Source organism: Panicum virgatum, chromosome 8N (assembly GCF_016808335.1).
Source record: "Panicum virgatum strain AP13 chromosome 8N, P.virgatum_v5, whole genome shotgun sequence".
In the NCBI taxonomy this organism is placed as follows: domain Eukaryota; kingdom Viridiplantae; phylum Streptophyta; class Magnoliopsida; order Poales; family Poaceae; genus Panicum; species Panicum virgatum.
This window is the reverse complement of record NC_053152.1, coordinates 19,148,038-19,164,281: the sequence shown is the minus strand read 5'-3', so window position 1 is coordinate 19,164,281 and position 16,244 is coordinate 19,148,038. Positions and strand designations below refer to the sequence as shown.

The window sequence follows — 16,244 nt, the reverse complement described above, 5'->3', positions numbered from 1 at the left end:
GTGATGAGCTGCTGATGGGTGTTCGGATCTGACTTGTCGCCGGCTGATGTGGAATTTCCGGCGTGGGGCCCGCCGTATCTTGTTGGCACCGGAGAGGTCAGCTCGACGGCAGCGCTCACGGTCACAGCTCACGGGAACGTCGGCTGACGTAGGGCGGCTGGATGCGACAAGCTTTGGCAGCGTCACCACCGCGGCTTCCATGCTTCCTTCCTTCTCCCGCTCTCCTGTTCCGGCAAGAAATATCTGGAAGAGACAAAGCACTACACAAGTATCGGATTAACTTAATTGATGCCAAATACTCCCATGTTTTCCTTTTACAGAGCATATCTGTATTTTGGAAGGTCAAGCAGATGATAAAATGTCAATCAAATGCGTATATAGTGTACAAACGTACATTATTTTTTTTGCGGGCAATGTAAATTACATAACTGCAGTTAATGTATGTCTTTGTTTTTGTTAAACACAGTCGCTAATATCACTTTGTTTGTAAAAAAATTTGAATGCTAAAAATTCAAACATCTGTGGATCGAGGGGAACCCAGGCGCGCGACAAAACTGTTTGCAGCCCAATAGAGAAGAGACACATTAAAGAAGGGCCATGGAAAACAGGAAAAAAGTATGTTAGCATATTGATTCGACAAGCTCAAGAATTCGAAACATCACCATAATGTGGATGGACCAGGAATAAAGAAAAAAGGTTAAGAAATTTAAATAGGAGTTGTTTGGATTTATTTTGCTTACGATATTTCTATTTCTATATGTTAAAGACCCACCCCTCTTCAGCACGTCATTGGTCCACGACATCAAAAATTATATGGTCCATGCGATATCCATCGGACGGTCCCCGCAGCTTCTTCCGTACCGGTTGTCCCCCTTCGTCTGCTCGAACCTTCTCGCGTTATCCTTTCTTGCTTTCTCCCCTCTTCCTCCTTCCGTCCTCTCCCTCCAATTTCCTCCTCCAACGAGCTCCTCCCACCACACCTTCAGCCTCCTCGTCCTCTGCTGCAGGTGCTCTTCCTTGGCCAGCTCCGCTCGTCCCGGTGTGCAGGAACGGCGACCCCCTCTTCTTTCCCTCGATCTGGTATGTTTAGTTCCTTACCGTTCTTCAGTTTTACCCGTCATTCAATCTGTTTCAGATCTAGCTTGCTCCATTGAGTTCTCCGTCAGGCACTTTGGTTTCGCTTATGGTTGTCCATCTTGATTCTTTCCTGTGCTGAAACTTTTTAGCTTCTGCAGAAGTGCGCAGCCCAATGTTTGATATTATATAGTTACAGATCTATACAAACATGATTTAGTATTATCTAGTTACCGCATTAGGTTCCCCGCTGCTGCTCCAATTAATTTTCTTGGTGCCGCATTAGGTACTCCACTGCAGCCTAAAGCTTCCAAAAAAAAAAACTGCTTCTCGTCCCTTCAAGTGTCAGGCTGTCAGTTACAAACCTACTGATGGCATATTGCCAAATGATCACCATTTCCTCATTTTAATTCCTAATTGTATGCTATTTTTTATTTCAACTCTCACTACTACACAGTTCGAAATCACCTTCTGCTTCTCGTCCCTTCAAGTGTCAGGCTGTCAGCTACAAACCTACTGATGGCATATTGCCAAATGACCACCATTTCCTCATTTTAATTCCTAATTGTATGCTATTTTTTATTTCAACTCTCACTACTACACAGTTCGAAATCACCTTTTTCCAATGAAAAGCTACAACTGATTTGGTCACACCTTCAACACCGACTTCAGTATTCCTGGTAACATATTAACTACATTCTTGCTCTCTTCCTGACATTTCCAAGTTCACCACCATTTTCCCATCTTAATTACTAATTACTTTTTCTTTCTCCACCAGACGCACGCCACCCAATCTTAAATCCCCAATAAATTCACCCTAGCTGTTCTCATTCTGTCATTCTGCCACAGATCCAACTATATCCATTCAATTTTAGGAGTGCTTATAGATTTGTACTGATAATGGCTACCTACCTCAGATTCGTCCTTTTATCCAAAGTTTTCTTGCTCCTCCGCATGTGAACCAACCAATCCTAGGTCCGCTATTAAATTCCCCCATAGCTGTTTGGACTAATTCCCTAATGTCTCTATCAGTTTAGTTCTAGCTGCTGTTGTACTCTGCTCCACCAGTCACATTTACTAGCAGTTTTTCTTTATGCGCAGTTTGGTGTACTTGCTCTTCTGGTACGCAGAATTGGTTAGGCAAAAACAACTACTCCCTGCAGGTATACTTAAACAAAGATTAGTTGCATCCATTATTAATAACAATCAAACACAGCTTCACTTCCCCTTCTAATCATAAATGTTCTTTAAAAAATGAGATTGAAAAAAAATACTTTTCATTCCTCTGCATGTCAGGTGCATACTAAATAGTCACATATTGTTAATTCGTTACCATTTTACTAATTCAAATACTAATTGTATGGTACACAGTAAGAAATGCCCTGTCCGGAGAAAAAGCCCCAATAGAATTGGTCGCATCTTCCACGACAACTTTCACATTGCTGGTAATCTACTACTGACATTCTTCAATGCTTTCTAATAATTCAAATTGCACTCTTTTTTTTTCCAACCCATATGGTTTCAAATAGAAATGTCAAATACATTGTAGGCTGTTATCCATTTATCCTTTGCCAGAATCATGGCTAATTTATATATTTTTTAAAAAACTTTACTTATATGTGCGCAGTATCTGTATACAAACTTAAACTGGATTGGCAATAACAATAGGCATATTGTCTTCTATTAATAGAATTCAAGTAAACAACTTGCTAAAAATAACGTGACATATATACTGTTACTTATCTTCTTGGAATTTTCAAATTAAAAACTCTACGGCCATTTAGACTTAATATTCCTTATTCTTTCCCTTTGCTTACACCAGATTGGCCTCCTAAAATTAGATGTCCTAACTTGCTGCTGTTTAAATAAATTACCTTTCCTAATTCCTTTTGTCTAACACACATTTCTATCTTCTATTTTTTTTCTCTTTCCTTTGATTGTATTTACTTTTTTATTTTTTTATAACTTTTGTACAATAGCTCTACAAAGCAGTTGTGGATCATCTGGCACTGTTAAAAGAACACTATGTTTGTACATGGACCATCTCCAATCGCACTCCTCCATGCTGCGGCTTCTGAATGCCGTTTACCATATGCATCTCTCATCACTGAAATTGCAGACAGTTCGACAATATTATGTGGTGTCGAATTGGAATTGCCGCAGTTGGAACTCATAGGACCACGCCATGAGTTTTTTTTCTGGCAAACGGCATATTCAGATCTTAATGATGCATATGAAAAAGCATGTCTCAAAGCAGTTTCATTTCTGCAGCTTTTTTATAACCTCACAATAACAAATTATTACTGTGATGGACAAATTACTTACAGAGAAGTTAGAAATGAAAATTTCCCCACACTCACACTAGATTACTACCCGTCAAAAGTGAACTACGTATGCAATGGTAGTAGCACGCTGCTTCCCAAACGTACACACAACTAAATATGTTCTTGCCACTTTTTCTTGAATCAATATCACTTATTTCTATGCCTAAGAATAGTACCTCACAATTACCATCAATATTTCATGTCACTTTATTTTTTTATTTTTCCCCTTTATTTTATTCCCTGTTTTATTTTTCCCCTTTTATTTTATTTCCTCTTTCCCTATCTATGTGCTTTATCTTCCTGCTGATACATTCCCCTGTAATTAATAGTAACTGTTAATCAGTTACTCATGTATCCAACTATGTAGACTAATATTTGTATCGTATCAATTACTAGACATTTAATTTTACTGTCACAATGCCAACAATTGCCAATCCAATTTAAATGTACTAATCCCTTATATGGCTAACTATTCTTGCATTCCATCTACTATACAGGAATTGCAAAAATCTAAATTTTATATATCAATATACAAGCATCATAATGATGCCTACGTCAATGGACACTTCTAATGATGAGAAATCATCATCCAGTATGTGCATTCTCTGTTTCAATATTACATATACGATATTTTAGCTTTTGTGTTGACATGATGCTCTTTGCTACTAACAAAGCATGCACCCATGATAATCGGGGATGTACTTTCAAACGACGAAGGACACATGCTGACACAGGGTCCTACAACCCTTTAATATCAAATGCAGCTGACAACCGTGCTAAAAGAATGAAAATTTTAAAACAGAAACGGAATCCTAAGACAGGTATAATATAATTAAGCTTAGTACTACTAATACTCACTTCAAATTTCATTAAACTACAAATTACTAACATATGGACCATTTTTTTATCCATGTAACTTTTACACTTACAAATCCATTCATCGATGGCCACCATATTTATATGTCACATGATATTAGACGTCTTATCTGAAGCCAAGCCATCTCGACAATGCGGATATTTCACACAGGAGTATATAGATACACTAAAAGGTACTATGATGCAGACCTGCATTTACTATTTACCTAATGTACCATTAAATTTGGTAATCTCAAAATATTTAGTTCACGATTATTACCTCTTACTCTCTAATTCTATTTCCACATAAATTAATAAACCATTTTTTTACAAAATAACTTTACTTCTCATTTGAAAAATACTTACTCACAATGCATACGCAAATACAGCTTCATATCCTGAAAGGTCTTTCTTGGGATCCCCTGATTATGTGTGTAAACACTGTGAAGCTGTATTCTGGTATCAAGAACGCATTAAATTAGATTCTTGTTACCGACAAAACAAAATCACCTATAATTCTTGCTGCAAGGGAGGGAAGATCAAAATACCACCACATCGCCCACATCCTGAACCTTTGGCGTCACTGGCAAAATATGATGGTGGTCCTATGAGCAATAAATTCATGCGTAATATTCGGCAATACAACTGCTTATTTGCTTTTACATCAATGGGAGCAAATATAGATAGAACTATCAACGACGGCCATGGCCCTCCAATATTCAAGATCCATGGTTAGGTTCATCATCGAATTGGCTCATTATTACCATATGATGGATCTCCACCGAAATTCATTCAGCTGTACATATATGACACTTCTAATGAAGTGCAAAATCGAATACGGGCTTTGCATCCATCTGATCAGGGAGATGATCCTATAGATCCTTCTATAGTTGAAAGGTTAATTAAGATGCTTGATGAGCATAATCCATTTGCTAAAAAATTTAGAGCTGCACGGGACATATTACAAGGTTATGAAAATGAAGAATTTGTTATCAGAATAGTGGGTGCCTCTGAAGGTGATCCTGTGCAGTACAATCTACCAACCACAGATGAGCTGGCAATGCTTGTAGTTGGTGATTTCTCTCCTGAAACTTTTAAACGTGATATAATAATTGAGTCCAAATCTGGTCATTTGCACCAAATTTCAAGTCTGCATCCAGCATATATGGCTATTCAATATCCACTTTTATTTCCCTTTGGTGAAAGAGGTTTTCAAGTCGGAGTTATCTACAGTGGCACCGAGTCCAACAAACGCAAAAGGCGGTCCACAATGACGATGCAAGATTATTATAGACATCAATTCCATTATAGAAAAGGCTAGCCTAATCCTTACTTATGTTATGGTCTTCTTTCTAGTCAGGCTAAAGTTGACGCTAGAGCTGCAATTGATGAAAACAGACTCTGGTACATTTTAAAAAACCAAGATAAATTCAGAATAGAAAATTTCCAAGGAATAGCAGATGCAGTGGGTCGTGGCTGTATTGATGGCAGCGAGATAGGAAAACTAATAGTATTACCAGCTTCACATACTGGTGGCAGACGATACATGATCCAAAACTATCATGATGGTGTAGCCATCTGCAGAGTTTTTGGTCCACCAGATTTCTTTATTACATTCACTTGCAACATAAATTGGAAAGAAATAAATTTGGGAATTCTCGAACCTGGACAAAAACCATCAGACAGAGCTGACATAGTTGTGCGAGTATATAATATGAAATTAGAAGAAATGCTTGATGATATAAAGAGTGGAAAATTTTTGGACCTGTTGCAAGCAGGTATGATACAATTCCTCATCATAAACAATCCCACTAAATTCTCTGTAATTTTTGGACCTATTATACTTGAATTTCTCCAGTAATTGATAAATATTAATGTCATGGCAGCTCTACATACTGTTGAATTCCAGAAACGTGGGTTGCCTCATGCTCATCTTATCTTCTGGCTAGTGGAAGACACAAGTAATCCAACTCCAGCTTTAGTTGATCGGTTCATAAGTGCTGAAATTCCTGATCCAAATGAAGACCCTCTAGGTTATGCTCTTGTTGCAGAGCATATGATTCATGGCCCTTGTGGATCTTACAATCCTAATGCTCCATGCATGAAAAATGGCAAATGCTCCAAAGGTTATCCAAAAAACTTTCAAAATGAAATCATAATTGATCCAAATGGATTTGCTACATACAAAAGGCCTGATAATGGCCGTTTTGTCCAAAAAGGTCCACACAAACTGTCTAATCAATGGGTCGTACCCTATAATATGTATCTGCTTAAGAAATTCCAAGCTCATATAAATGTTGAGTGGTGCAACAAAGGTATATTCATCAAATATTTATTCAAATATGTTACTAAAGGGCCAGATTGCAGCAAAGCTTACCTCCAGCGCCTTCGAAATGGAGAAGATGTCCCTGAAGATGAAGAAACACAAACAAGAAATGAAGTTAAAGAATATCTTGATTATCGATATATATGTGAACAGGATGCTTGCTGGCGGATATTTGGTTTTGATATACATCGCCACTATCCAGCTGTTGAAAGACTTCCTGTACATTTACCAGATGAAAATAATATTCTGTATCATATAAACACTAACATGGCATAAATTATTTCAAACGACTTCTTAAAGAAAACTATGCTCACCGAATGGTTCACTGCAAATAGAACATATGAAACTGCTAGAACACTAACATATCTTGAGTTTCCTTCCAAATGGCGTTGGGTTCGCAAAACGAAGACATGGCAACCTAGACAAGGATCTAAAGGCAAAATTGGCAGACTTTATTATGTGCATCCTTCGGTTGGTGAAAGATATTACCTTAGAATTCTTCTTATGAATGTGAAAGGTGCTCGCAGCTATGAAGATATTCGGACATATAATGGCATAATATACCCTACTTTTAAAGCAGCTTGCAACGCCAGAGGTCTCCTTGGCAATGATCAAGAATGGTATCATGCTTTCGATGAAGCTGCTGCATGGGCAACTTCAGCACAACTAAGACAGCTTTTTGTCACAATGCTTCTTTACTGTGAAATAGCTGATGAGTATGCTTTTTTTGAAAAAGTTTGGAGATTAATGGCAGATGATATACAATATCAGATTAGAGAAAATATTGGCAACAAATTATATACAATATCAGAGCCCATACTAAAAGACTCTCTTCTTGATGATTTAACAACACTTTTTGCATGCAATGGTGGAAATATTCGAGAACACAATATTCCTTCCAAAACTAATCTATCTTCTGGTCCTCGTGGCAATCGCTTAATTGAAGAAGAGTTGAACTATGATGCTACTGAACTTTTACTTAGATCTGAAGAGATGATAATAACCTTAAACGATGAGCAGTTGCATGCTTTCAATACCATCATGGCTGCTGTAAATACAGGCACACCTGCTTTCTATTTCGTATCAGGATATGGCGGAACCGGCAAAACTTATCTATGGAATACTATAGTACTTATTTACGAGGCAATGAAAAGATTGTATTAACTGTTGCCTCTTCTGGTGTTGCCTCATTACTACTTCCTGGTGGTCGCACAGCACACTCCAGATTTAAAATTCCATGTGAATTAGATGATGACACTGTCTGTGACATTAAACGGGGAACAATGTTGGCAGACCTCATACAACAAACATCTCTCATTATTTGGGATGAAGCACTTATGACACATAGAAGAGCTTTAGAAACACTTGATAGAACATTACGGGATCTACTGTCTACCAATAATCCTGACCTTCGTTCTATACCTTTCGGTGGTAAAGTTGTTGTCCTTGGTGGAGATCCACGACAAATATTACCTATAATAGAAGGGGGAACACGTAATCAGATCATAAATGCTGCAATTATCAATTCTCCATTATGGTCTGCAGTTACAATCCTCACATTGCATAAAAATATGAGATTACAATGCCCTGATTTAGATATTAAATCACAGAAAGAATTATTAGATTTCAGCAATTGGGTATTGTCTATCGGTGAAGGAAATTTAGAATCGCAAATACCAACAGATAATTCAGATGAGATGTTAGTAAAAATTCCTGAAGATCTACTGATTAAGGGTCATGAAGAAGCCATCCCTGCTATTGTCAATGCTATATACACATCTTATCAACGAATACCAGAATATAGATTATTTGAAAAGCAGAGCCATATTATGCCCAACAAATGACTCGGTCGATGAAATTAATAACTACATAGTATCATTGCTTCCTGGTGATGGAAAACAGTATTTAAGCTGTGACAAGATTGTGAAAGCACCTGACAGCCATGAGTCATATGATATTCTATACCCAGTTGAACTACTCAACTCACTCAATGGTTCTAATTTCCCAACTCATGAGCTTACTTTAAAGGTGGGTGTCCCAATCATGCTTTTACGCAATCTGAACCAATCAATTGGTCTGTGCAATGGCACAAGACTAATAGTGACAGCACTGGGTGACATGGAAATACAAGCAACAATCATCAGTGGTACCTTTGCTGGCCGTAGTGTTCTAATCCCTAGAATACAACTTACATTAAAAAATCAGAAACTACCATTTGTGCTTCAACGAAGACAGTTTCCTGTACGTGTATGCTATGCAATGACTATAAATAAAAGCCAAGGTCAGACATTGGCTATGATTGGGATCTTTCTTAAAAGACCAGTTTTCACTCATGGACAATTATATGTTGCCATCTCTAGAGTAACATCTAAAAAAGGGCTGAAAATTCTCATACAAGATGACAATGGTGAATATTCAGATACAACAAAAAATATTGTATACCCTGAAGTATTTACTGCCATAAATTGCAATACACAGACAAGCTGAGATTATAACATGTTAATGTAACTACACAGTATCAAACTGACATGATTAATAGACAGGTAACTTCTACTAAAACCATTTTTTCAAGAGTTCAACCATAAATTTTATTGTTTATATGTCTTTCTTCTTCGAATGTCATACCCTCTTTGCAGCCATCCTCAATTATGTAACATAGTACTTTGACATATTGTTTTCCTTTTCAGGCCAAGATGGTTTTCAGCCCACTTTCAACCTTACAGCCCAAAGATTGGCACAAAACAATTCATGTGCGTGTCTGCAGAAAATGGGAGTATCGTGGAATCAACGAAGACAACCCCTTACAGCATATTGATTTGGTTCTTGTTGACAGCCAGGTATACTGAAAACAGTTTCCTTCACATTACTACTTCAATAATTACAACCATAACTAGATTGAGGAAAAATTACATTATATTTATTTACAACAAATATTGCAACGAACATTTCATTTCAGGGAAACACTATGTATGCTGAGATCCCAGCAAAAGAGGCAGACAAACATGGTCCGATTATACAAGTTGATAGAACTTATGTCATAAGCCGCTTCAGAGTTTGCAATGCAAAAGATGCTTTCAGATCTGTTCCTGGACCATATATGTTGGAGTTTACCTGTCATACCAAAATCAGTGCAGCAACTGAAGAAATAACTGAACCCAAGTACATCTACAACCTAACTCCATTCAGCAAACTTCCAGAGTTCATTAACGACAAAAAAAAATTCCATGGTAAGAAACAGTAACATACTTTTTCTTTTCCGAAAACAAACTTATATCATCAATAGATTTCTAATTGTATTTTAATTTCCAGATATCTTGGGCATACTCACAGAGATAAATGAACCGCAATGGATTCCATTCTTAAATCAATCCAAACCTAGTCTGCGTCGTGATATCAAGTTGAAAGATGAAATGTAAGCCAACACTGTGATGACATATTTTATGACAGTAACATCTCAATTTACTTTGTTAACAAAATTTACAACACTTGAACTCAGCGGTGAAGAGATCAAGCTAGTTCTTTGGGGCTCCAAAGCAACACAATTTGATATTCCAAAAGACACAACTTCAGAAGACAAACCAATCATAATATTATTCACTGGATGCCTTGTCAAACTTTACCGTGGTATGTCCATTCCAAATCATTCCAGGTTGTTTCTTATAGTATCTTTCATGATTCAATATCCATAACCTATCTTATTTATATAGGTGAACTTAATGTCAGTGGCTACTTAGCTTGACATTGGTACATAAATCCTGATATACCAGAAGCAGCACATCTATTAAACAGGTAGAAACAAACAAATAACTTCTTTATATGCACCTACTACTTAACATTTATTAATTCTTATTTCTACAACAAATGTTTCTTATAAAATTTGTTTGCACATATATCCAACATTTCAGCACACTGGGACAACCTTTCGAGATTAAACGAGCTGGCATTCCAATTACTGAGCAAAACCAACCAGAGCCTATTGCTGTACTAGATTTACTAACACTCAGAGAAATGGAAGAGATAGATCCTTATGAATTTCCGGTAATGAACCCATCAAACAACAAATTGAGTGCCTCCACTATATGTTTATTCCTACACTTTATCCTTTTCCTTCTAATACAGAAAACTGGATGCCGCTGCACTGTAACTATCATCCGTTTAGCTGAAACACAATCTTGGTGGTACCCAGCATGCAATTTCTGTCGCAAATCGTGTCAACAAGATGGTTCTTCCTACATATGCTTAGAATGCAATACCATTGATAAATACTCATACAAGTAAGTTTCCGCTATCATTGTCTAAATTCTCAAAACTATAAGGTAATCAGTATCAAACACCTTCTTCTCATTTACTTCAAAATTTCATCTCATTCAAAATCAATTTCTTATTACAAAATCAGATACAAACTTCAATTCATTGCTTCTGATCGGACTGAAGAATCTGAGATGATTGCATTTGCTACTGTTGCTCATCGTATTGTTGGTAAACCAGTTGAAGCTGTGATGAGATCTTATAGAAACAGGGATAACATTCCCGCTGATATTGCAGCTATAGTCTCGTCCAAATTCACCTTTTCTGTTACCATGGCCGAAGCTAGCTACCGCAACCCTAAGAAATCATACCAGGTCAATAGTATAATTCATAGCTATGGCAAGCAACGTGCCCTTCCATTCCACCCTCCCAATCAAAGCCAGCTAGTAATCCAAAATGCCAACTTCTATGCCCAATCAAGTGGAAGTGTCCTTCCATCAAACACACCTAAGAGCAGTTCTGAATCACCTATCCTTGACACACCTACTAAGATGCTGCCTCTAGAACAATTTTCTCTTCAGACCTCAGCTAAAACCTCTGAGCTTCCTCCAAATACTTCAGAAGAGAACACCAATACGTAAGATTTTGAGCTTCCATCTATTTACATTGTTTTTAGAAGGGGAAAAAATTCTTTTTTTGTGTACAATACTAACACCACTACATTTTAAACAGCCTCACTACAACACCACCTGCAACAAAATCATCCAAGAAAAGACTCCACATGTCCGAAAAAGATGAAGTGGTACGTCCCTATGTATACTATATAAAAGAACAGCCAGACAATATTTAATCTTAGATTTTCTAAAACTATTAATTTTGGTAATATTTTTTCTATCAGGATGAAGAAGAGTTACCATCTGAGACAGCAACACTTAACAGGAAGAATGTTGATGAAAAAAGTTCTGATCTACAAAGGTATCATGAAATCCATGCTGTTATTTGTTCGATTTAAACTGTACTTTCAGCAGAAATAAATACATAGTTGACATACCATATTCCTTTCTGATATATCAACAAACATATACAGCTCTTCACATCCAAAACCAATGTCGCCACCAGGGAAGCCCAGCACAACCAAGCTTCCAAAAACTCCCAAAAAATAACAATGTTAAGACAAGGTACTGCATTTTACTTTTCTTTATTAAAACATATTACATTTAAATATTTAATGACCAAATTCCTTTTCCTTGATAACTAATAAACCAAAAAAAATATTTACAGGAAAGACTGAGAAGCTGATGAGCAACCATCTGCAAGTGTTGCGCCATTGCCTGAGCTTTGATCAACTCGGCAAAAAAGAATGATCAGACCAAAATTATATCTACTTCTCCATTGCACTACTACTATAAACTACACTTTATGTTATGTACCTATGTATTTCTAGAACTTAAGACATTCTACTCGGTCTGCTTATACTAGCTGACCAACTACCTATTATATTGATAACCTTATTTAAACCATATATTATTGAAGAGTTAAACCTTATTGATAACTTTATTTAAACAATCTATTATATTGATCATCTATGCACATAGATACTTCAATACTTTCTTTTTTACGCATCCCATCCAATATTGATAACCATCTATATGTGTCGTATCAAAACTTTTAATGTTACTATATTCTTTCCAAAGCTTATTCTTCTTTCTTGCCAAAGATTACATATATACAATTACAAAATACATAGGCGCGCACAAGCGCGCGTAATGTACTCGTGATGTATGCTAGCCGGTCAAGCAGCTGCTGCTGATATATGGGTCCCTTCAACATATATAGAATTAAATCCAGTTGTAACCAGTATATCTTTTTAACAAAGCAGTAGTGCTCACGCTTTAATTGGACAGTGACATTCTTGTTAGTAGTAGTATTTAACCGAGAGATTGTTTGGGCTTACCTAGGGTATAATATGGATCTAACACATTTATTTTGATGTTGCATATTTAAGGAAATACATTTAGGAGTTAAGAAAACTTAAGTGTTGTGTGGCCTCCTATGTCACACCTCTAGTGTTTAGAATGATAATTAATCTTAAATCATCTGCAAAGCATGTCATTAGAATGTAGCATTGTACATTTTGGTCACTAATATTTTTTATGTGCAATTCGAGTATGTGTCTGTTAAAGCATTATTAATTTACAATTACGTAGTGTTTAAGTTATATTTGCATTAAATATTAATAAAGAACAAAAAAGTCTAAATATAGATTTTTATGCTCAAATAAAGTTCAACATGCTAAATGCATCATATGTGACCCATAAACATGTTTTCTCAAAGAAACAAATTCAAAATTTAGTTTAAATATCAATCAAGCCCCGTTTAGTTCGCGAAATTTTTTGGATTCTGATACTGTAGTACTTTCATTGTTATTTGGTAATTAATATCTAATTATGGACTAATTAGGCTTAAAAAATTCATATCATGCTAATCGGTTAGACTATATAATTAATTATTTTTTCAAACTACATTTAATACTCCATGCATGTGTACAAATATTCGATGTGACGGGTACTGTAGAAAATTTTTTGGGAACTAAACGGGGCCTCACTTGAAAAACTGCTAGTGTTGTAAATTTTTAAAAGTATCTATATTGAACACCTGTTTAAATTAAATTTTAACTAGATATTTGAAATTAGGTCTAACATAAACTTGATATATAGCCCGATATATCTAATTCAATATGGATGCAATATTGTTGTATAAAAATTTGATTTAATAGTTCAAAATCTCAGTTAAACCTGATCAAATCACTATGCACAGACACTTTTGAGATTTGACAAAGTCCACCATTTGACAGCCTGAAACCACATATTTACGAGCCTGTTTCTCTAAATTTTACGTAAAAACCTTCAATGTTTTTACATAATTTTGCAGTATTATGTCTTTGATTTACATGCACAGTAAATTTTGATAGGTTCCATCACGTTTTCACACTTTAAATCAATTTGACATGCTGCCAAAATAAGCAAATTACACAATACTGAAATATTCAGAAATGGCATATTTTTGGCCAAAGTTCGGTGTAAGGAACATGGCCCCATTAAGCCATTGTTTGTTATTTTGATGATTGAATGAAAACATAATTAATGGGACTAACAAATTTATGAGATCATATTTGTATGATTTTTAGGTCCCATGGATATAATCCAACTTATTTAAATCACCATCGAGACGCCAAGTTCAATCCACCATCGAGACACTATGTCCAATCCACCATCAGGACGCCAAGTCCAATCCACCGTAGAGATGCCAAGTCATAGTGAAAAACCAGAATTAGAATATATTTGAAGTATCCAATTGATCGCTGCGATGTATTGGACAAGTGCAGCAGAATTACGCAGAGGCATTATCTCGATGGTTGCCGGATAAACCGACGCAGATGCATTGGTGCAATGGACCGTACGTTTTGAAGATCAACTGAAGAACTCAAGAGGCACCGGTTAAACCGACAGTGCACAACAGGTCATCGGTACATGCACCATACTATTGCTCACAGAGCATGTCAAGCACGCAGGAGTCAAGCCTTCAGCGTCGGTTGAACTGACGAGCGTCGAAATGCATCGGTGCAATGACGTCAGTGCTGCAGAGAAGGGGAGGAAGACTTCTTCAGCACCGGTTGAACCGATAAGGCACGGTGCATATCATCGGTTTAACTGATGGTTCTGCAGGCATGTCAGGAGTGCGCAACGGCTAGTTTGAAGTTGTGAGTGACCGGTTAAATCGACGTTCTAGCATCGGGAGAACCGACGCCTACGCAGAAAATTGGATAACGGCTACAAATGGCTAGTTCAAGTTGGTGCCATATATATATGGGTTTCACCAGCCATTTTGGAGTTGCTGGAGTCCAAGTGAAGTCCTAGACACAATGAAGAAGTTCAAGCCACCCAAGTGCTTAGTGATCAAATCTTTAGTCCTTAGCACACATTTGAAAGTGTTAGTGCTAGGTTAGCTCTTAAGTGAGTGAGAGAGTAAGGTGTTGTTGCCCTGTGAGTGGTTCTAGAGTGAACCAACAAGTGTACCTTGGTGCGCCGGCCTGCTTGGAGACTTGATGGCTCGCTGGCACGTCTTCGACCCTCCGGCTTGGTGTGGAGCGACGTCGACGACATTGTATGGGGGACATGGAGACTCCCTTCCTTTGTCGGCAAGCTCCTTAGTGGAAAATGGGATCAAGATGACCGTGATTGTGTTCACAGAAGAGACTTGATTGTCGAGAAGCAATACTCTTGATTGATTGAGTGCTTCAACAATGTGGATGTAGGGGTGACTTAGTGTCAAACCGAACCACAGGATAAATCCTTGTGTCGAGAGTTTGCTTCTTCTCATCTCTCATTTACGTTTCCGCACTTTATACTAGTATTCTTTGTGTGCCTTTACTTTCATAGAGTATTATCTTGATAGGATTGGCTTTGGGTTGCTAAACTCTTTTGGAATGGGAGTTTCACACTAGAAGAACCATAGTTGCACATCTAGATAGTATATTTTAGATTAAGTTTTTGTGCAATCAAGTTGGAGCTATAGGTTAAGATTTTAGATTGCCTAATTCATCCTATAGTTTGTTATTTTGAGACTAACAAACAACTCTAAAAGAGTGATTAGATAAAATAGTGTGCTTTAATGCATATTGAGCCATGCTCTATATAATTTAAATTTCCCTATCTAACTTTATAGGCTAAGTGGTCATACATTTGCTCAATCTTGATGTACCAAGTGTTCATCATTTAAAGGCTTTCAATTGGTTGCAAGTCATTTTAAAATCATGCAAGGTAAGTTAATTCACCCCCGGAGGTATACAAAGTTCTAAACTCATTCTTTTGGTATCATTGTCAATTCCTTGTTATTTTAGATCTAACTCCGTACATGATATGGCCTAAGCTTCCTTGTTTAAACATCTAGTTGTGCACTTGATTTTCACATTATCATTTTGTACACACACTTTGCGGGAAGCTTAGCTCATGTCATGCTAGTTTAGTGATTTTGTGATTCAGCCTAGTAATTCTTCAATTAGTATCTTCATTGATATCATACACTTGGATCATGATTCATGGAACTAACTCCTTAGGTTACTAACCTTCTCTTTGAACTATATTGTCTTGCAAAGCCTTTTTATGTGATTTGATTCCAAAGGGGGAGAAGTTTGAATCAAAGCAAGGTAAATATAAATGTCTTCCAAAGGAGGAGAAATATTAAGTGGATCAAGTCAACATATGAGGGAGGAGTAGCAAATAGGGGGAGAAACAATAGGGGAATCATGGTTGTAGGGTGAGGCCAAAGTCGTCATTGGATGGTGGTAAGCATCCAAGCAAGTGTAAGCGGTTCACTTTATCAATCTTTGCAAATTTTATGCTTACTTCGATTATGTT

General features: G+C 36.9%; 1 protein-coding gene across 1 annotated transcript; it reads left to right on the top strand.

The window, feature by feature from the left end:
- The first annotated feature begins 754 nt into the window (after nucleotides 1-754).
- LOC120686598 (replication factor A protein 1-like) lies at nucleotides 755-12,300 on the top strand. Its single transcript, XM_039968807.1, has 16 exons — nucleotides 755-1,080; nucleotides 1,680-1,754; nucleotides 2,176-2,237; nucleotides 2,446-2,519; nucleotides 9,267-9,416; nucleotides 9,536-9,806; nucleotides 9,889-9,991; nucleotides 10,076-10,203; nucleotides 10,287-10,368; nucleotides 10,485-10,617; nucleotides 10,699-10,853; nucleotides 10,976-11,464; nucleotides 11,560-11,629; nucleotides 11,726-11,802; nucleotides 11,915-12,005; nucleotides 12,109-12,300. Exons 1-9 carry the CDS (start codon nucleotides 758-760, stop codon nucleotides 10,316-10,318), a joined length of 1,218 nt encoding a protein of 405 aa, XP_039824741.1. The 5' UTR covers nucleotides 755-757; the 3' UTR covers nucleotides 10,319-10,368; nucleotides 10,485-10,617; nucleotides 10,699-10,853; nucleotides 10,976-11,464; nucleotides 11,560-11,629; nucleotides 11,726-11,802; nucleotides 11,915-12,005; nucleotides 12,109-12,300.
- The last annotated feature ends 3,944 nt before the right edge of the window (nucleotides 12,301-16,244 follow it).

Coding starts and splice junctions, on each gene's coding strand:
- LOC120686598 (XM_039968807.1), top strand. CDS start 758: ATGTTAAAGACCCACCCCTCTTCAGCACGTCATTGGTCCACGACATCA. Junction 9,417..9,535: donor TGGTTCTTGTTGACAGCCAG/GTATACTGAAAA, acceptor ATTTCATTTCAG/GGAAACACTATGTATGCTGA. Junction 10,204..10,286: donor CCTTGTCAAACTTTACCGTG/GTATGTCCATTC, acceptor TTATTTATATAG/GTGAACTTAATGTCAGTGGC.